Source organism: Carassius carassius, chromosome 40, assembly GCF_963082965.1.
Source record: "Carassius carassius chromosome 40, fCarCar2.1, whole genome shotgun sequence".
Lineage (NCBI taxonomy): Eukaryota > Metazoa > Chordata > Actinopteri > Cypriniformes > Cyprinidae > Carassius > Carassius carassius.
The window spans coordinates 17,759,617-17,781,576 of NC_081794.1; the positions used below are offsets into that span (position 1 = coordinate 17,759,617).

At 41.5% G+C, this 21,960-nt stretch overlaps 1 protein-coding gene across 9 annotated transcripts in view; it reads right to left on the reverse strand.

Annotated features, from left to right (window-relative positions):
- LOC132122260 (inactive ubiquitin carboxyl-terminal hydrolase 54-like) overlaps positions 1-21,960 on the reverse strand; it is a 149,221-nt gene that overhangs the window by 44,273 nt on the left and 82,988 nt on the right. For 8 of the 9 annotated variants that reach the window (XM_059532312.1, XM_059532304.1, XM_059532307.1 and 5 more), the window contains exon 3: positions 20,415-20,507. In XM_059532312.1, the coding sequence (XP_059388295.1) occupies positions 20,415-20,507 (93 nt within the window). Of the gene's footprint in view, positions 1-20,414; positions 20,508-20,937; positions 21,265-21,960 lie in introns of those variants that run through there. The other variant, XM_059532311.1, reaches the window with a different exon arrangement.

Sequence of the window (21,960 nt, forward strand, 5' to 3'; positions counted from 1 at the left end):
GTCCACAAGGACGTGGTGGTCTTCTGCTCAGCCCTGGGGGGCTTCCATCCTGACCACACGGTTGTGGTGGTCTTCTGCTCCGCCCTGGGGGGCTTCTGTCCTGACCACATGGTTGTGGTGGTCTTCTGCTCCGCCCTGGGGGGCTTCCGCCTTGACCACACGGCTGTGGTGGTCTTCTGCTCCGCCCTGGGGGGCGCCACATGATGTCCTTCATGGATTTCTGTTTTGTGTTTCTTGGTTTCTGTTATGTTTCTGTCTGTTCCCCTCAGTGAGCCTGGCCCTCCGTCCCTCCCACTGAGCCTTTGGATATTCTGGTTTTGACCCTGCCTGGACTGTTTACCCCTTTGGATTACCCTTTAAATAAATGACTTACCTGCAATTGGTTCCCTCTCCTGTGTTTTCTGTAACACCGATCGTGACAAAAGGCCCCTAAGAACTGTGGTCTTCTACAGTACTTCAGATATGCCGTGGAGAAACACAGAAAGTGACCAAATTCAAGAACATTGTTGTGGCATCTCTCAAGCAACGAATAAACACCGCTAACTTGGAGAATGCAGTGAAAACTCCTCTTCTCGCGTCTGCCCTAGACCCTCGGCACAAACATCTCAGGTTTCTCGATGAAAACATGAGAGAAGTAAGAAAAAAAAACTTTTTTGAACATTATCAGAACATTATTTTCCTTGATGCGAGTGGTGCGGATGCAGCCGCCGTCACCAACGATGAAGAGGATGCAATGCCCACTCGTCGGAGAAGGCTGAGCTAGTTCTTCAGCGATGACTACAGAGAGTCCAGCCGAGACGAGTGGGAACAGTTCTTGCTGGAGCCATGTATTCCACCAGATGAGGATCCCATTCAGTGGTGAAACGAAAACACGAAGTGCTTCACAAAACTTATTCGCTTAGCACACCATTATTTGTGAGTCCCGACAACATCTGTGCCATCAGAGCGCGTTTTCTCCATGGCCGGCCTTATTGTTAACAGACTAAAGAGCCGACTTTCCCCCGATCATGTTTACATGCCCGTATTTCTTAACAAGAACATGTAAAACAATAGAAAAAAAAGCAAAAAAGATTTGCTGACAATTTAAAAGTTTCAAAGTTAAGTGTAGGCTACGTTCTACAATAGCCTAACTGCTGCAGGCTGCTTTACGTTATTTCTTTGTTCACTTTTTTTTCTTTGTTCACTTTTTTTTTTGCTTTTAATCTGTACTTTTGTTTGTTTACTGGCATTGTCAAATGCTTTCAGCTACAAAACACGATGTGTAATGTTCAAGCTTGTTCAAAATGACGGAAACAATAAATGTTGTTGAAAAATAACGTCTGTCTCATTAAACTTAATTTAAATAAACGAATAAACGAATATTCGAATATTCGTTTTTTGTGAGCTCAAATATTCGAATGTCATATTTGCGGAAAACGCCCATCCCTAGTCACCATTAGGGTTCTGCTTTTTTAAAAGAACCAGAACTGTGAGCAATTTCTAAGTTTCGGTTCCGAAAACGGTTCTGGTGTGACACGTGACCAAGCGCTGTGAGCAGCCTTGTGCCGGTGTCCTGATGATTCGGCTTTTCCCATAAAGGATGTCACAAACCGAATAACAGAAACTACCCCCTACCACTTTAATTACTGAGCACATTGTTTCCAATGACACGCACTCCACAGACTCGCCGTGGTGCATAGTGTCTTTAACTGCCAAACATGTTTCCCACGACTGTATGCGCACTCGTGTCTTTGAAAACTGTGCACATCGTTTTGTCTGACTGTACATGTACCAGCAGCGCACAGCACCTGCCACCACTAAATTACATTATATTGTCCCATATTGTCACTAATATGCAAACTGGCTTCAACTTGGACCACTAAATAAATAGACTGCTATTGTTATGTAAATATGAGGTATAAATATGATAAACAAAGTGATAGAAAATATTTATTTTCATGCATTTTAAATGTTTAAAAATGTGGAAACCTCTAATTTGGATCACACCATCACATTGAATTATTATTTGTAAAATAGTGGCTTCATGGAGAGTGTGTATACATGGTTATAGTTTATTAATTTAGGGAAATGAACAAGTGTCTCAGCCCTCAAGGGACTATTTGGCCAACCAGCTTATTCCTGCTTGAAAAGCCAAAATGTTATTGATCATGTAAGAAAACATCAACTTTGAAGCCCATTTCTAAGACACTTTTTGTTGGTAAAAGTCATATGGGAGTAGGGGTCAACTATCATGAATAACATTGTGATTAACACCTGAGAAGACAAAGGCCTGCATAATGAGCTGCATAATGAGCCGTTCTGTCAGGTTTGTCACTGAGAGGGGAAGAGTTACAAGAAAGAATGTGAGGACAAAATAAATCTCTATAATTTTATGTTTGTAGTTTATTTAGAATATATTTAATAATCCCTCAACATAATTTAATATCCACTTGCAATTGCAGTTAAACAGTTTATTAGGAAAAATCAAAGCTGACTTTCAATGCGTTTACGTGTTAATCGACTCCAGAGGGTTAGTGATTTTAATGGAACCGGAATTGTAACCGGAAAATTTCTAACGATTCCCAACCCTAGTGACCATACTTGGCAGTATGTCACGTCACTTTCACTTTTCACTTTAAAATCAGCCAACAGACCAACCTAACCAAGAGTGGTGACAAGTAAACCAGATTAGGTACTTTTTTCAACAGGGACATATTGATTATTTTACAAAATTAAATCAAAAACAAAAAAAGTGTCTCATTCTCTAGTTAACTTGATACTTGCCTCAAACAAAACTCTTGAGTTTCTTTGAAAGACATGATGCAACTGAACTGAAAAATCTTCACAAATCCAGTGATTAGTTCACTCCCAGCCCAGCTTAACAAGCAAAATTACCCCAGTCAAACAGCTGTTGGCGTGTCCGAACTCATGTCTAAGTGGGTGCTACATTTGAATTTTGAACTTACTTGGAAACCACTGAAAAAGTTAGGATGCACTATATCCGCCATGTTGTTATGGTCATACACTTTTAGTATACCATTTTTTTTGTATACAACAGAGAAGTATTGGATTTGGATGTTTTTTATGCTCCAAATAGCTATCTAACCAAAACTGACACATATAAACCACTAACTTTTAACACAACTTTCCCAGGTTCAGCCACAAACCGCCTTGAGCCTTTACACTGTATTACATTACAGAGCGTGTATAACTGGGAATCCCATTTGAGGGTTGAGTGGTCCATGTGTGTAATAGCAGTGTGGCAGTGATGTAAAGTCCTTCTCAGCTCAAACAAGGACATGGAACCCAACCAGCCTGGCTATACTCAAAACATGCAAGTCCAGTCATATGCATACATACACATACACACACAAACCACCAGAGATTTTGTTGTCAGCTGCGAGCCCTGAGGCGTAGCCTCAAAAATGAGACATTAACCTCCATTCAAAGGCACAAGACACAGTCCTCAGCAGTGACACATATCATCTGCACTGCTCAAAACTCACAAGGGTAATGAGTACACACATGCACACATATTCTCACAGGAGCAGCAATCTTATGATGCACATAAATATATTAATATTAAACACTCCCTAGGCTCAGTTTTCAAATTGCAGAGGGATTGAATCTCATGCTGATTATGAGCTTGTAATTCGGTTTAACTCAATCGCTGGCTCTTACTACATAAAACAGCACAAACATAGAGGTGTCACTGGAGCTTCTATAATAGGAAACTTCATTGTTATAGAGGTGGCAGCTTGTGTCAGTGACTGTGACTTTGCATTTATTTTGTTTGTGTAAATGTGTGTGTGTACTTGTTGCCTTCAGCAATATAAACAGCAGCTACAATTAAAATGTATGTATAAAAATCATTTGAAGAGCAAATCCTATAGAAAATGAAATGAGATTTAAGTTTATGTTATTCAGCAAGGACATATTCAATTTATTAAATGTGAGAGAAAAGACATTTTATAAAGTTACAAATTATTTAAATGTTGTTCTTTTGAACTTCCTATTATTCAAAGAATGTATCAGTTTTCAAACAAACATTAAGCAGCACTTTTAGCAGAACTATTTTTAACATCGCTAATAAGAAATGTTTCTTGAGCATCAAATCAGCATAGAATGATTTTTGAAGGAGTATGTGTCATAGCTTTGCCATCACAGAAACAACATTTTAAAATATATTCAGATAGAAACACAGAAAAAAGTATATTTACATCAAATAGATGTAAATAGGGGAAGTCGTGGCCTAATGGTTAGAGAGTCGGACTTGCAATCAAAAGGTTGTGAGTTCGAGTCTTGGGCCGGCAGGAATTGTGGGTGGGGGGGAGTGCATGTACAGTGCTCTCTCCACCCTCAATACCATGACTTAAGTGCCCTTGAGCAAGGCATTGAACCCCCAACTGCTCCCTGGGCGCCGCAGCATAAATGGCTGCCCACTGCTCCGGGTGTGTATTCACAGTGTGTGTGTTCACTGCTCTGTGTGTGTGCGCTTTGGATGGGTTAAATGCAGAGCACGAATTCTGAGTATGGGTCTCCATTAGGGCTGAAACGATTCCTCGAGTAACTCGATTACAAAAAATGATCGAGGCAAATTCCTCTGCCTTGAAGCCTCTTTTAATTTATTTTAAATCTCACTGTTATGTCTGCATCAATATGCTAGTATAACACTAATTATATTTACTTCTTTCGGGAACAAACGTGACATACGGAGAGTAGAGGAAAACAACTTGTTCTTCATTTATTGCTTGTCAGCATCAGCTCAACAACAACAAACCTGGAGCGCCCTCCAGTGGCAACCGGTAATATTGAATTAACCAAAATACATCACAATTTCTCCCCTCTTAATCAAATTCCCATATCTCCCAAATTATCAAAACACAGGAATTCAACATAACGTATGACAGTAACGTTAACACTTATGTAACTGAACACTGTTAGTTGGTGTCACTTCAGATGAATGCAAACTCAGTTATGAGGTATACAACACAGATCTAACATAGTCTTATATATATATATTTTCCTTTTGAATTGCCCAAACCTTAAATGTCTCTACTCAAGAACACTTTACAAATTGAGTCGGTTAGGTGGTTTGCGGACCCGAACAGGAAACCTCCTAACACCTTGAGAAGAAATATTGGATAATTCCGAGAGCTTTGTTTCACCTTGGTCTGAAGCACCCATATTTGTTTCACTGACCGGCGAAGACAATTGCTGACCAGCATTGTCTGGTATCTGCGGCGGAATGTCCACTGATTGAGGTAATTCTGTGGCCTCGGAAATTTCCGGATGACAGTCTAACATCTGATCAGTATGTCTTTTCCAGATTTGCGAATTTCCCACCTCCACAGTATAGGACACTGGTCCTGTCTGAGAGGAAACAGTACCAGTTTTCCACTTTTCCTCTCCGCGCCGATAATCCCGAACCAGCACTGAGTCACCGACATCAAACTCTCTGTGTTTGGAGTGAACAGACCGGTAAGAACACTGGGTCTTCTGTGCCTGATCAACAACATTAGCCACACTAGGTTTCAGTAAATCCAGGCGTGTTCGCAATCTGCGATGTAAGAACAACATAGCAGGAGTTTCTCTGGTTGTGCTGTGTGGGGTATTTCTGTACTGTAGCAAGAAGGCATCCAGTTTCTGCTGCAATGATATTGGCTCTTTGTAAGCTTTCAGAGAACGTTTAAATGTCTGCACAAAACGCTCCGCTAGCCCATTTGTGGCGGGGTGGAATGGGGCAGAGCGCACATGTTTCACTCCATTCGCTTTTAGAAAAGAGCCAAACTCATCTGATGTCAGTTGTGGGCCATTGTCGCTTACCAGAGTTTCAGGTATGCCATAACGACTGAATAAGCCTCTCAATACTTGAATGGTCTTAGATGATGTTGTGGAATCCATCACGTGAACTTCTGGCCATTTTGAGTGAGCATCGACAACCACCAGGAACATCCGCCCCTCAAATGGACCAGCAAAGTCGATGTGAATACGCTGCCAAGGAGCTCCTGGCCATGGCCAAGGATGTAAAGGTGAGAGGCAGGGAGATTTCTGGTTTTTCTGGCATGACAAGCAGGTTTTGGATTTCTCTTCAATTTGTGAGTCAATACTGGGCCACCAGATGTAGCTTCGTGCTAGCGCTTTCATTTTCACTACACCTGGGTGTCCCACATGCAAATCCTCCAAGACTCTTTGTCTAAGGTTGGGTGGAACAATAACTCTCTGTCCCCACATTAAACAGTCCTGCATTAAAGATAGCTCCCCTTTTCTGATGATGAATGGTGTCAATGCATTATCAGAGTCCTTGGTGGATGGAAACCGCCCCGAGGACACCATCTCCACCACACGAGAAAGAACAGGGTCTGCTCTGGTTCCTTTGCGAATGTCTGCACTACACACCGGTAGAGCTTCCACGTGGTTAATGAGGTAAGTATCCACTGAATCCTTTTTGTCCTTGTGCAACACAGGCAATGGCAAACGGGATAATCCATCAGCATTTCCATGGTCGCTGGCACTTTTATACTGGATTGTGTAATTGTGTGCTGCAAGTAAAAGAGCCCACCTCTGGAGTCTCGCAGCAGCCATGGATGGAGTGGCTTTACTAGGGCTGAGGATGGTAGTAAGTGGACGGTGGTCAGTCAATAAGGTAAAATGGCGTCCGTAAAGGTAAGTATGGAATTTTCTGACTCCAAAAATGATTCCTAGTGCTTCACGTTCTAGCTGTGCATAGTTCTGCTCCGACTTGCTCAAAGTTCGAGACGCAAACGCTATCGGTCTCTCCTGACCGTCAGGCATCACATGGGAGAGCACAGCTCCTACCCCGTAGGGTGAAGCATCACAAGCCAAACGAACTGGGAGTCTTTGATCATAGTGGGTGAGCACACTCGGAGTCAACAATTGAGCTTTGGCCCCCTGGAAAGATTTCTCACACTCCGGAGCCCAGTTCCATTTAATGTCCTTATGCAGCATTGCATTTAATGGATGAAGAATTGTGGCTAGATTCGGAACAAATCTTGCATAATAATTTATCAGTCCCAGAAAAGATCGAAGCTGGCTAACATTAACTGGAACTGGTGCCTCTGCAATAGCACGCAGCTTGTCTGGAGACTTGTGGAGTCCTGCTGCGTCAATTACATGTCCCAGATACTCCAGCGAACTCTTGAAAAACTCGCTTTTCTCTGGTTTCACACGAAGGCCAAACTTCTCCAGCCGACTCAGTACTGCTTCAAGGTTTGCCAGGTGATGAACATCATCTTTTCCTGTGACCAGGATATCGTCCAGGAAACAATGCACGTATGGTAGCCCCTGAAGTACTTGCTCCATCCCCCTTTGGAATATGGAAGGTGCCGATGTTATTCCAAAAGGTAATCTATTATACGAAAACATGCCCTTGTGAGTAGTTATCGTGAGGTATTTGCGGGAGTTCACATTAACTGGCACTTGCAGGTAAGCGTGTGATAGATCTAGCTTGCTAAATCGCTGCCCTCCGGCCAATGATGCGAATAAATCCTCAATCCGTGGTAACGGATAATGTTCCACACAAAGTGCTGGGTTTACGGTTATTTTGAAGTCTCCGCAAATTCTCACGTTGCCACCCTTCTTGACTACTGGCACGATGGGGGTTGCCCATTCACTGAACCGAACAGGTGAAATAATTCCTTGCTTCACTAGGCGGTCTAACTCTGCTTCCACCTTAGGTCTGATTGCATATGGCACCACACGTGCTTGGAAGAATTTTGGCTGATGTCCTGGTTTCAGATTTAAGGTCGCTTCAAATCCATTGAATGTTCCCAAGTCATCACTGAACACTTTTGCATATTTTTTTAGGAGAGAATCCAGAGTCTTTTCATTTGTCTGGTGTACTGCTCTCACCGTTTTAATTTCACGCCAGTTAAGACGAATTCTACGGAGCCATTCTCGCCCAAAAAGTGGCGCCGTATCACCTTTTACTACATACAGGGGTAGTCGAGCACTTTGTTTGTTCAACTTCACGCGCACCTTGATGACACCCTCTGGAGAAATTACTTCACCCGTGTAAGTCTTAAGTACAATACTTGTGTGGCGCAATCGAATATGGCTCAGCTTAGCTCTGTACAGTTCACTTGAAATGAGAGAAACCGCTGCTCCCGTATCCACTTCCATGTCTATCGGCAGCCCTTCAATTTTAGGTTTCACTTTCATCACTGATGACATTAAACTCGTTGAGTTTTGCATTTTATTCACTCGTGAAGTATCATCAAGTACTGCTGTCACTTTGTGCAGTGTCAACTCAGCATCAGTATCTGAGGTTGTGTCATCGTCACTTTCCACATTAACATCCATCTTATGAATTCGTCTTTTCTTCATCTGATCCTTATTTTTCATGAATTTCCCCTTGACTGCAGTTTTAGGTCCTTTGTCACCCATTTTCTTACTTTTACACATCCGTGAAATGTGACCTCTCCTGGCACAATTGTGACACTGTTGTTCCTTATAGAAACATTCACTTTCCATGTGATTGGACTTCCCACACCGGTAACATTTCTCTCTGGACGACGCTGATGATAGGGACATTGCATTAACTTTCAATGCGTTACTCAAGTGCTGTGATTCCCTAGACACAGCTTCCATTGACATCGCTATGTCCACAGCCTTTTGGTACGTGAGAGTCATTTCTGTCAACAACTTCCTTTGTATTGACTCGCTACTCAACCCGCACACCAGTCTGTCCCGCAGCGCGTCATTCAAATTATCGCCAAACTCACAGTTCTCCGCTAATCTCTTCAACACAGCCACGTATTGAGCGATACTCTCACCCTCTGCTTGATTTCGTTTGTGAAATCGAAATCTCTCCGCAATTACAATGGGCTTGGGGGTAAAATGTGCTTGCAATGTGCTCACAATGTCATTGTAATCCATAGCCCCAGGTTTAGCTGGTGCGATGAGACTGCGTAACAGTCCGTATGTTGGTGCCCCCATGACACTGAGAAACACTGATACTTTTTTCTCATTACTGATGTCATTCGCCTCCACAAAATGCCCAAATCTTTCTACATACGTGGACCATTGTTCCCTCGCTTCATCGAATGCTTCAACATGTCCGATGATTGCAGCCATGCTGTACACTTGATCGCCAGCTTGATAATGGCAGTGGGAACTTTGTGCTCGTCGCCAATTTATGTTATGTCTGCATCAATATGCTAGTATAACACTAATTATATTTACTTCTTTCGGGAACAAACGTGACATACGGAGAGTAGAGGAAAACAACTTGTTCTTCATTTATTGCTTGTCAGCATCAGCTCAACAACAACAAACCTGGAGCGCCCTCCAGTGGCAACCGGTAATATTGAATTAACCAAAATACATCACACTCACTTCAGGTTCTTTCGTTCTTTTTAATGTGACAACGCGTTTACGTCACCCACAAAGCGGAAGGAGACACAAGCGCAGCGTCTGAAATCGCATACTGCAAGGAGTCAGCAGTGTTTTGATTTGAGGGCGCGGGCAAACGTATGTCCATTGCAAGAGAGCTGGCATACCACAACTAGGGCCCTAGGATTTCTGCGATGCAGAAAACGCGGAGGGAATCGCGGAATCCAGTCATAAAAATGGAATTTACAGTTTAACGCGGAATGGCACGGACTTTGCCAAATTTTGAATGAATTAATCAAAAATAGGTCATTGCACTTACACCAAATCACGATATGGACTAATATCTGTAAATATTAAACCGGAACAGACTATTTAAATATGAATCCTGCATGTTCTGCGTGTCTCTGTTAATGAATGGGGCACAAGCGCGGCTTTACACACACTGAAGCGCGCGTGACGCTCCGTCTGCTGTCTCACTAATAAGACGTGAACACATGAACAACATCTCCAGAACTGCTCTGACAGTCACTTCATGAGCAGCATTTGACCGTTTGATTAGAGTAAAACTAGCGTCACAACAGAACTATAAAAGTACCTCAACACGTCAAAATAAAAGTCCGGTTCAAAGACAAGTATTTGCCAGAGATGTATTACTATTGTTCAGCGGAATATATATATCCTACTACAAAAAAAAAAAATCAAACATTATTTTTTTTAAGGTTTAATCACACAACATTTCTTCCATGTTTTATTTTTAATAGTAAATCCCCTTTGTTTACCAAAAAGTTAAGTTTGCTTAATTTTCAATAATTAAAAGATAAATAAATTTTTTATGTGTTTAATGTTTAATGTGCATCTCAGAAAATGCTTTATTTAAAACCCCAACTGAATGGCACTTAATTCATTTGTCAACTTTCTTGTCATTGTTCACAGTACAAGTACAGACAGAGAAACAATGGGTAATAATTAAATTTTTATTTTTGATGTATGCATTGCATTGTATGCATTTAAAAAATAAAAAATAAAAATTTCTAAAAAAGGAAACTAAGTTGTTCATTTTAAGAGACCCAGTAGTCTTATTTTCTCTTGCATAATTAATATTGCACTTTAATTAAGCAAAAACGCATTTTATCCGATTACTCGATTAATCGATGGAATTTTTGGTAGAATACTCGATTACTAAAATATTCGATAGCTACAGCCCTAGTCTCCATACTTGGCTGAATGTCACTTCACTAGATACAGAGACACTTTCAAAAACATAAAAAACTAAGCAACCCCAAACCTTTGAACAGTAGTATATATCAAAATGTCACTCAGAAAAAGATAAAATACCAATAATTAATACAACTGAAGTAGTTGTTAGGTTGAAAATGCAATGAAATCAAAGGCAATCAGTAAATAATATATGCCAAGTGTTACTTATGCATACTTCTGCAAACAATCAATGATTTTTTCATCTTCGTACCCATTAGCTAATTTGCATCTCAGTAAATGAACATGATATTCCCCACAGTGAGAACACTTTCAAATAAACACATTTGAAGAATTCAGTGGTATCCAGAAAGGAACGGTGTGGCGAGGGCATATTTCAGCACTCATTAGTAGTGTTAGATCATTACATTTCAATAACATGGCTGGCAAGCAGGCGGCTGGCGGGCGGCACGCATGAGGAACTCTCAGAACCAATGTGCCGAAACTAATGTTTCTCCATTCGAAATGAGAAAGGTGACGTAACGCATGCCATTCAAGGCTATAGCAGGGGACAGCAAATGCCACTGGTCTGCAGAAGGTTCGATAGGAAAAGAGCTTGGAGAAAGACCTCAGGGACAGGAATCTGCCTCAGAGTCAGACACTGAGCTTTACTACAGAGCAAAGTTTTATCACAAGGCCTGAACAGAAGCATGCCATCATGTTTGTAAGAGGAAAGACCAATGCTGTGCTGAAAAATTACAACATTTGTCATTTCAGGTACTGTGAGACAAATTATTCTGAGAACCACAGTCATTCCTTTTTCCTTTCGAAACATAATGGAGGCTTAAAGCTTGTTTCTTTGGACATGATTAAAATGAAAGGTCTCTTTCCATGTCTGTTTTGTTCTGAATACATTACCTGATGATATCATTTGCTTTTAGTCCCGAATGGTTTAACAGTGAATAGAAATGGTAGCTAAATTTAACAACAGGTTTAATACGGTGAGAAGAAAACAAGAGCGAGAGAGAAACTGCGAGAGTGTAAGTGATGAAAGAATGGAAGACCAGAAGAAGAAGGACAGGAATAACACTTCCTGGTGAACACTCATAAATCCTGGCAAATATGTGAAAGCATTCTCATGATATGGCTCTGTGTTACCACAGCAGTGTGCTTTTTGATGCCTCAGCACTTCACACACACTTAATTTAGAGAGAGAGAGAGAAAGAGAGCACATTTCAATCACTATATTCAATCTATCTATCTATCTATTAGGGCTGTGTATGTCTAGGAATCTGGTGATACGATACGTATCACGATACAGGGGTTGCGATACGATATGTTGCTATACTGTGCGATACTGTCAGCAAGGCGAGACAGTTTATTTGTATAGCACTTTTTAGAATACAAATCGTTGCAAAGCAACTTTCCAAAAATTAAGTTTCAACAATATTTAGTATTAGGGATGCACGATATATCAGCCACCATATCGATATCGGCCGATTAAAAGTAAATTTTTCTGGTATCGTTATCAAAGCGATAAGAGAATTTGGCCGATATCTTAGAGCCGATAAATAATGCATTATTTCCTGCAGAGAAACTTCAGATGCGAACTGTTCACCATGATGGTTTTTAATTGCTTGAAATATCATTGGAAACACTTCAAAAATAAAAATACAGTGAACTGCAACATATGCAGGGCAAGTCTGTCATATTATAATGAGATTATTAGCTACTGTAAAATAATGTAACAGAATCTTTGTTCACCCGTGATTTAGCGTGTTAAGGGAAGAATGCATCCACAACGGATCCACACAACTACCACAGTTAAGTTCGCTTGTGCATTTACAGTCTTTTGTGCAATTGTACGTTGTAATATTGTGTTTATTTTATGCATATAAATCAGATTTTTCTCATATAAAATACGTTTGGTTAAGCTATAGCCTATAGAGGTTTAATAGAGCGCTTCAGTTTGCTGGTGATCATCTTTAGCTCAGCGCACGCAGCTCAAACAGCAGCTTACAACATTAATAACTATGACTGAGATTGTCATATATATAAAATTATAATGAGAACATTATTATAATAAAACGTTATGAATTCTTTCGGTTTGGTTTCCGTGTTTCAGCGCATTTTTGCGGGAAGAGCCAAGAGCGCATCCACAACAGAAGTTAAACATTCTGATAACTTAGTTCGAGTTCACGTATGCATTTGGTCTTTTTGTATGTATATAAAGTTGTAATACTATATTTATGTTGTATAAATATTTGAATATAGGCTATGATGTGTTTCCCTGTGTTAAATAAGCTGGCAGCACTTCAGTTTACCAGTGTTCATTCAGCTCTTCAGCTTCAGCACACACAGCTTGTGCACAACAGCAATTCACAAAATTGATAACTATAATTGGGAATGTTATAAACATTATATTTTTAAGAGAAATATTATCATAATAAAAAAGTTGTGAATTATTTGGGTTTGTTTGCCGTGTTTCAGCGCTCTCAGAGCGTGTCCATGACACATCTGACTATTCGGGGTTTGTAGCGCGGGTGGATTGCAATATTGGAAATAGGCTACTTATGTTTTAAACAATGAAGCAACGTGCAACTTTGTGAAAGTCAAACTTATGCGAGTGAACGTCTTTCACCATGATAGTAAAATTGAAAACTGACGGCGCTTTTGGCATCTGACGATGCACGCATTAATAGCGCGTATTCAGAGACGACGAGAGATGACTCTTCCAAAATGTGGTATATCTGTTTTAATTTATTTCTTTAATGTTTCTCTTGTGGCCCGAACATTATTTGTGTTGAACAGATTGTTTTTGAAAGTTTTGCATAAAATTGATAAAGTTTTACTGAAGTGTAACAATTTTATTTAGGCTAAAGGCCTATAATTCATTATAGTATATAATAAACCTGTTTTAAAAGACATTTTTAAAACATTTAATTTAGATTAGGAGTAGCCTAAGCTAATAGCTTAATTTTTTTATTTTCCTCACAGGCTACGAGTCACAGTGTGTCAGTTGTGGTCAATCATACGGTGATGTGCTATGAAATTGTTGCTAAGCAAATTAATTGTAATATTAATTTAATAATAAACCTAATAGTAACCTAATAATAATAGCCAGAAAATAACCAGTCTACATTAATTGGAAATGCCAAATACTCTTAATAATGACAATATTTAATGATTGTGACCATATCTTTGGCTATTGTCCTTACATGCTGGACCTCTTTCAACACACTCCATCGTCTTATCGCCTATTTTTTTTTACACGTAAGTAATGTTGTCCAGTAACTTGTTTCCAATATTTAAGCATTATTTTATTTATTTGTAAGGCTGGTTTATGTTTGATTTATATTTAAGTGTTTAATGCCTTTTAATGATGTTACTTTTTTGGTAATCAGGCTCTCAAAAATTATGTAAAAATGTGGATTTAGATTTATCGGCCAACATATCGGTTATCAGCTTTTATATTTAAAGGATTATCGGTTATCAGTATCGGCCAAATTTTTGATATCAGTACATCCCTATTTAGTAGTCGCTTATCAGTGGTGCCTGTCAGTTTATTTGCATATGGCAGAAATGTACAGAAAAATCAATTATAGATGTAATCAAACAGGCGATGAACACTATTAACAGTAATTATATTATGTGATGCAATCAAACTTATAGCAAAATTTTGTTGTTCTGTATGTTGTAAGAACACACCACCATTTGCAAACCTTAGTAATAAGTAAATAAAAATTATTTAACCAGAACACAGTGGGATCTGCATTTGCAATAATCAGTCCTTGTAACATTCAACGTTATTGAACCAATTTTTGTGCAGTACGAGTAAAAGGTACGAAGGACTAAAGTGAGATAAGTGCTGCTCCTCTCTGCTCGCTGAACAGAGCACATGCAGAGAGAGAGAGAGGCGGGTGCGCGCACTGGGAGAGAGATAGAGCTCGTGCGGCAGTACCGGAGAGTCTCAGAGACTAAATAAAGTCTGTCAAAAAAAGTCGCTAGATTTGTCGCAAGTCGCTGTTTTGGAAAAAAATTCACTATGGGGGTCTGAAAAGTCGCTGAATCTAGGGACAAAGTCACTAAGTTGGCAACACTGGCAGCATTACTGAGTAGGCTTCCTTGTGCCAGCGAAATCAAGGCAGTAGTAGTAGATTCGATCACATCGATCTAACCAATCCTTCTTCAGACTGATGTTGGCACCCCAATTAAAAAATAAATGTAGAAATTTGGAAATACAGAAATAAATAAATGTAGAAATGTGGAAATACAGAAATAAATAAATGTAGAAATGTAGAAATGAACAAATAAATATATAAATACATAAATATATAAATAAATGTATAAATACATAAATAAATACATATAGAAATGCATAAATAAATAAATACATGCAAAAATACAGAAATATCCATTTATATTACCAAAATGTATTTATTTTCACTATTATTTCTGCATTTAAGTCAAGTCAAGTAAGTAAGTACCTGTACCGGCGCCAAGTAAGTATTGACTTGGCGCCGGTACAGGATGGCTGCCTCCGTGACGTGCTCTGCATATGTTTTTGTCTTTTTGTTAGTTTGTCCTGTCTTTAGTTATATTCCTGCAATCAGTTTCACCAGGGATGAACTGCTGAACATTCGGCAGAACGCACCACAAGATGTTTTTCCGGATTTCAATTATTCAGACGTTTTACTGAATATTGTTATCGGAGGAGCAGCGGCGCTGATCAAACGCTTCAGGACGCGCAGGCGGGGAAAGCGAGCTGGCGCGCTCGTCAGACTCAGGAAGCGCGGATTTCGAACGCCGTTGCCTAGCATCCATCTGGCAAATCTACGCTCTGTACCCAACAAAACGGACGAACTCGTTCTGCTTTCTTGGACAAATAAGGATTTCACACACTCTGCTGCTCTGTGTTTCACGGAAACTTGGCTGAATAACGCCATACCGGACAGCGCGCTCCATCTGCCGGGCTTTCAGCTGTTTAGAGCGGATCGCGACGCAGAATCAACGGGGAAATTGCGCGGCGGCGGGACATGCTTTTACATCAATGAACGGTGGTGTACAGATGTAACTGTGTTAAAGAAGATGTGCTGTCCTGATCTAGAAATGCAGTTTATCAACTGCAAGCCGTTCTATTCGCCGCGGGAGTTTCACTCGCTCATTCTGGTTAGTGTTTACATTCCTCCGCAAGCGCAAGTAAGTCTGGCTTTACAGAAACTCGCTGAGCACATCACAGAGATAGAACAACAACACCCGGACTCTGTTTTAATCATTCTCGGGGACTTTAATAAAGCCAATCTCTCCCGTGAACTGCCAAAATACAGACAGCATGTTACATGTCCCACCAGAGACAGTAATATATTGGATCACTGTTACACCACAATAAAGGATGCATATCACTCTGTTCCACGAGCAGCTTTGGGACGTTCTGATCACCTTCTGGTTCATCTTATACCAACCTACAGGCAGAAACTAAAATCAGCTAAACCTGTATTAAGGACCGTAAAAAGATGGACTAATGAAGCAGAGCAGGATTTACAATCTTGTTTTGACCTCACTGATTGGAGTGTTTTTGAAGCTGCTGCCACCGATCTGGACGAACTCACAGAGACCGTAACATCATATATCTGTTTCTGTGAGGATATGTGTATACCTACCAAGACTCAACTAAATTACAACAATGACAAACCGTGGTTCACTGCAAAACTCAGACAGCTCCGTCAGGCCACAGAAGATGCTTACAGGAAGGGGGACAATGTATTGTATAAACAGGCTAAATACACACTGGAAAAGGAGATCAGAGTGGCAAAGAGGAATTATTCTGAAAAAATAAGGACTCAGTTCACTTCGAACAACTCAGCATCAGTGTGGAAAAGACTAAAGAAGTTCACCAATTACAAGACACCACCCCCCAGCACTGTGGAAAATCAACGACTGGCAGATGATCTGAACGAGTTTTACTGCAGGTTTGAAAGAACACCCATCACCTGCCCTGAACACCTCTCCACACAACCGTTCACACCAATAACAACTCCTGCAACCAACCCTGAATGCCTCTCCAAACAACCGTTCACACCATTAACAGCTCCTGCAACCCATCCTGAACACCTCTCCAATCAAGCACTCTCACCATTCACACCTCCTGCATCCCCCCTCTCCTCCACACCTGCAATACAGATCAGCGAGGATGCGGTCCGCCAGGTCTTCCGGAAGCAGAAAAGGAAAAAAGCACCAGGCCCAGATTGTGTTACACCAGCCTGTCTGAAATCCTGTGCTGACCAGCTGGCCCCCATCTTCACAAAAATCTTCAACAGATCGCTGGAGCTGTGCGAAGTCCCTTCATGCTTCAAACGCTCCACCATCATCCCCATCCCAAAGAAATCCAAAATTACAGGACTAAATTACTACAGGCCTGTGGCTCTAACGTCTGTGGTCATGAAGTCATTTGAAAAACTGGTGCTGGCCCACCTGAAGGACATCACTGGACCCTTGCTAGATCCTCTTCAGTTTGCCTACATAGCAAACAGGTCTGTGGACGATGCAGTAAACATTGGACTGCATTATATTCTGCAACACCTAGACAGACCGGGGACCTATGTGAGGATCCTGTTTGTGGACTTCAGCTCGGCTTTTAACACGATCATGCCAAACCTCCTCCTGCCCAAACTAACTCAGCTCTCCGTGCCCACCTCCGTCTGTCAGTGGATCAACAGATTCCTGACAGACAGGCAGCAGCTAGTGAAACTGGGAAAATACACATCCAGCACCCGTACAATCAGCACCGGAGCTCCCCAGGGCTGTGTTCTCTCCCCACTGCTCTTCTACCTGTACACTAATGACTGCACATCTAAGGACCCCTCTGTCAAGCTCCTGAAGTTTGCAGATGACACCACACTCATCGGCCTCATTCAGGACAGTGACGAGTCTGCTTACAGACAGGAGGTTAAAGAGCTGGCTGTCTGGTGCACTCTCAACAACCTGGAGCTTAACACGCTCAAAACAGTGGAGAGGACTGTGGACTTCAGGAGAAACCCCCCTGCACTTCCCGCACTCACCATCATGAACAGCACTGTGACTGCAGTGGAGTCATTCAGGTTCCTGGGCACCACTATCTCTCAGGACCTGAAGTGGGACATTCACATTGACTCCATTGTGAAAAAGGCCCAGCAGAGGTTGTACTTCCTTCGCCAGCTGAGGAAGTTTAACCTGCCACAGGATCTGCTGAAACAGTTCTACTCCACCATCATCGAATCCATCCTCTGCACTTCAGTAACTGTCTGGTTCAGCTCAGCTTCTAAATCTGACCTCAGAAGACTACAGAGGGTAGTCCGGACTGCTGAGCGAATCATCGGTTCAACTCTCCCATCTATTCAAGAACTGTACTTATCCAGAGTGAGCAAAAGGGCTGTTAAAATCACTCTGGACCCCTCACATCCAGCACACTCCCTCTTTGAACTGTTGCCATCTGGTCGACGCTACAGAGCACTGAGCACCAGAACGACCAGACACAGGAACAGTTTCTTCCCTCAGGCAATCCATCTTATGAACAGCTGATACACACTGAACACACTGAACACACTACAATTTATATTTATATACACATACACTTAATTTATCTAACACACATACTTAGTATACACTTAAATTTTGCACATAATATACATGTACATACATAACTGCATTTTTGTAATATACCTGCCTACAATTGTCAATTTGTATATTGTCATTCCTTGTCTACTTATTTGTATTTTTTGTATTTTTATATTCTTTTATTATGTGTGTTATGTTCTGTCACTGTCATTCTGTTGTACTGCGTAGCTTCTGTCACGAAAACAAATTCCTCGTATGTGTAAACATACCTGGCAATAAAAGCTCATTCATTCTTCTTCTTTATTTATTTATAAACCCTACCGACCACCTCGACCCGCCCTGCACGAGCCCTTCTTCACACGAGACATGGCGGGACTGAGGCAGCGCCCTCGCCACGGTCCCGCAGTGGACGTTACCCCAAAAGCCCAAATGTACAGCTTTGTACACCGAACCAAGAACAGGGACAATTATTTCATCCTTCATTACTAGCAGCAAATAGTGATATTAATGCTAACATTAGTGGTGTGCCCTACTGCTAGTATTTCCTGTTACTCTCACTGTCGTTCAGAGATGAAGACTGCCATCTAGCCATCGGGATGTAAACTCTAAATGAAACAACTGCCATGAATCTTGAATTAGTTTTATTTTTATTTTTTAAATATGATATTCTGTTTTTGAGAATCGATACAGTATCGCCAAACAAAATATTGCGATGCTCACATGTATCAATATTTTCTTACACCCCTACTATCTATCTATCTATCTATCTATCTATCTATCTATCTATCTATCTATCTATCTATCTATCTATCTATCTATCTATCTATCTATCTATCTATCTATCTACAGTATCTATCTTTGGGGGAAGTTGTGGCCTAATGGTTAGAGAGTCGGACTCCCAATCGAAAGGTTGTGAGTTCGAGTCCCGGGCCGGCAGGAATTGTGGGTGGGGGGAGTGCATGTACAGTTCTCTCTCCACCTTCAATACCACGACTTAGGTGCCCTTGAGCGAGGCATTGAACCCCCAACTGCTCCCCGGGCGCCGCAGCATAAATGGCTGCCCACTGCTCCGGGTGTGTGCTCACAGTGTGTGTGTGTGTGTGTGTGTTCACTGCTCTGTGTGTGTGCATTTCGGATGGGTTAAATGCAGAGCACAAATTCTGAGTATGGGTCGCCATACTTGGCTGAATGACACTTCACTTTACTGTCTAAAATTAAATAGGTCACTGAGATACTACTTTATCATCTACCTACTTTCTTATTTATCCATCCATCTATAAACCATACCCAAAGACATAAACATTAAAGACTCAGGACTATCTTCACCGAGGAAGCAGCATAAATTAATCTCAATTTGACTCAATTCCACAGAGCCAATAGGCCACCAATGCAGAATCTCATGACTAAAGATGACCAACTCCAAGGAAACCAACACCAAGAGACTGCCTTTATGGCGTCACATAGGTCATGAAAATGGGAGCACAGAGTAGCCAAGGTAACAGGTAGCTGTGGAAACAGTGGAAGGTGCAGGACCTATGCATCAGCAGAAGAACCAAGCGTACAGTTCAGATAAAGCAAGATGCCTGGACATAAAATAAAGAGATAAATCACCCAACACCAGAACAAGACTAGACCAGACACAAAGTAGAGAAAGAAAAAGACCTCTCAATCTATCAGGCTATTTGTACCCCTCCTTTTCTCTCGGGCGCAAACACAGCCAACAAGAAGCGTTGGTATTTTTGGAAACAAATAGACAAGTACAAATCTGACGGCAAAGATTTCTTTTAACACAAAACAAGGAGATTTCTTAAAGAAATATGTCAGTTTTGTGACTTCTTACTGGTATGTGACACCTTTAAATAGCACAGCTACTTTTAGCCTGAGGGCGACTAGAGAACAGGATATTGTTTGAATGAGAGGCCTTTGCTTGTTATTTAAAAAGAGACCCGAGTTGCTTTTCCTAGCATGTATCCCCATCTCCTCCTCCTTCTCCACCTATCTCTATCAGCCTCCAGGCAGGAAATTAAAAAGACTTCCTCAAAAAAGAGCGACTGAGAGCTCTTGATGTTGAGAATCTCATTTTCATTCTGTTCCCGTGCTACAGTAAGGTCAGCAAGGAAGTCAATTAGTCCCAGCAGCCTCTACCCTCACCTTGCTGGATCATTAGAAGAGCAGCCTGGGCACACTAGGAGGTTCCTGTAGCCTCAAGCTACTTTTCTGAGAAGGTACAGTAGCACCTCTTGAACTGGCATGCACAACTGGGCCTTTTTTAGAAAGCATCTGGTAACACTCACCTTCAGAGCGCAGAAGATGCACGAGTCCTCCATGCACTTGTGGGTGTTCAGTTGCCGGAAGCTTCGGCGGAAAATGTCAAGATGCCAAAGGACCTGTGGTCAAAAGAGCAGAGGGGTTATGTCAACTATTGAACGTAGGTGAAATTCAACTGTTAAGTGTCCATTAACTGAAAAATCTCATAAACAGCCCACATTTTCCAGAGAAACCACTGGTATTCCTGTTGAAAATACAAGCATGTTGTGTTTGGGTGATGTTACCCATTTTGAGATACAAACTTTATAACTAGCTTCACCAGTAAGACGTCACTGGCTTCCTAGCTTCACCAGAAAGACCATGGTGACTGACCACTATTTTTGCTAACAACACTATTTTTTAAGCTAACAAAACAGCACTGAACAAACCACACAGACAGAGTTTACACTTTTAGGGGAAAAAAGACTTTCTTAGTTTACTCTGTACAGGAAGCTGGGAAGCTTAAGTAATTTAACATCAAAAAGAGGACACACTTTGGCTCTCACTCACCCTCGGGGCAGATTTTCACATTACACAAAACAGCCCAGAGGCTTCCTGGCCCCGTCCCACAGCGCCCGGCCAATATCTGCACAAACTTTCAATCCTCTCAATAAATACAAGCCAGTCCTGGCTGCTGCTCTCACTCTGATCATCTGCCAGCTGTCCACTCCGCTTAATCCTCTCGGCAGACCAGGAACCCTGCACTTCCAGTGGCCATCCCGGCTCCGGCGGAGTTTCAGACCGCCAGCTCCCAGTAGAACAAGAGGTAACAGGAAAGACGGTGAGGAGGAAGGATGGAGCGGAAGATAGCAAGAAACCGAGATGATAGGACACAAACTGTCTGGAAGAGAGAGGTGCGATCGCACATGAGGGAGAGAGAGAGAGCAAAGGAAAGGGAGGGGGTAAGATAGAGCGAGAGAGAGATATGGAGAAGTGCGTAACAATAAGAGCGTGTGTAGAGCGCAGAGGGGGAGATTGCTGCAGAGATATGAAGCTATGAATTACAGAGACCGAACATGCGGTACACTCTGCAGATCAAAGTTGTTTGGAGTTTACTTGCCCCAGGCATGACTCGCACTTATCCTATAGAGCGAGACGTGGAGAAACTGCAGAACTGAAGTGGAACAAACAGCGAGACTGCGCCTTTACCCGCAAGCAACCATCTGGACCTGAACACACCTCACCAATGATCAAAGCTTTATCCATTCCTAATGCTTCCACCATTGCCAACTGGGCCCGAAAACAAACCCATAACATCATCATCATCCAAAACCAGGCTTATACACACACGCAGACCACACACATAACAGATCAGCATTGTTCTTCAGCAAAGCAACAAAAAAAGACAACAGTGCAGAAAAGCTGCAAAATCTCACTGTGTGGAAATTAGTTCTATCAGCTAACAATGCAGGAATGCCACACTCAGCTTGGGAAGCTGTGCTTTGTGATTTTCTGTAGGGTTTGATCATATATATATTGTACCTTACTGCAACTAATACACTGGCACTGTATGGTAAACCCTCAAGCATCTTT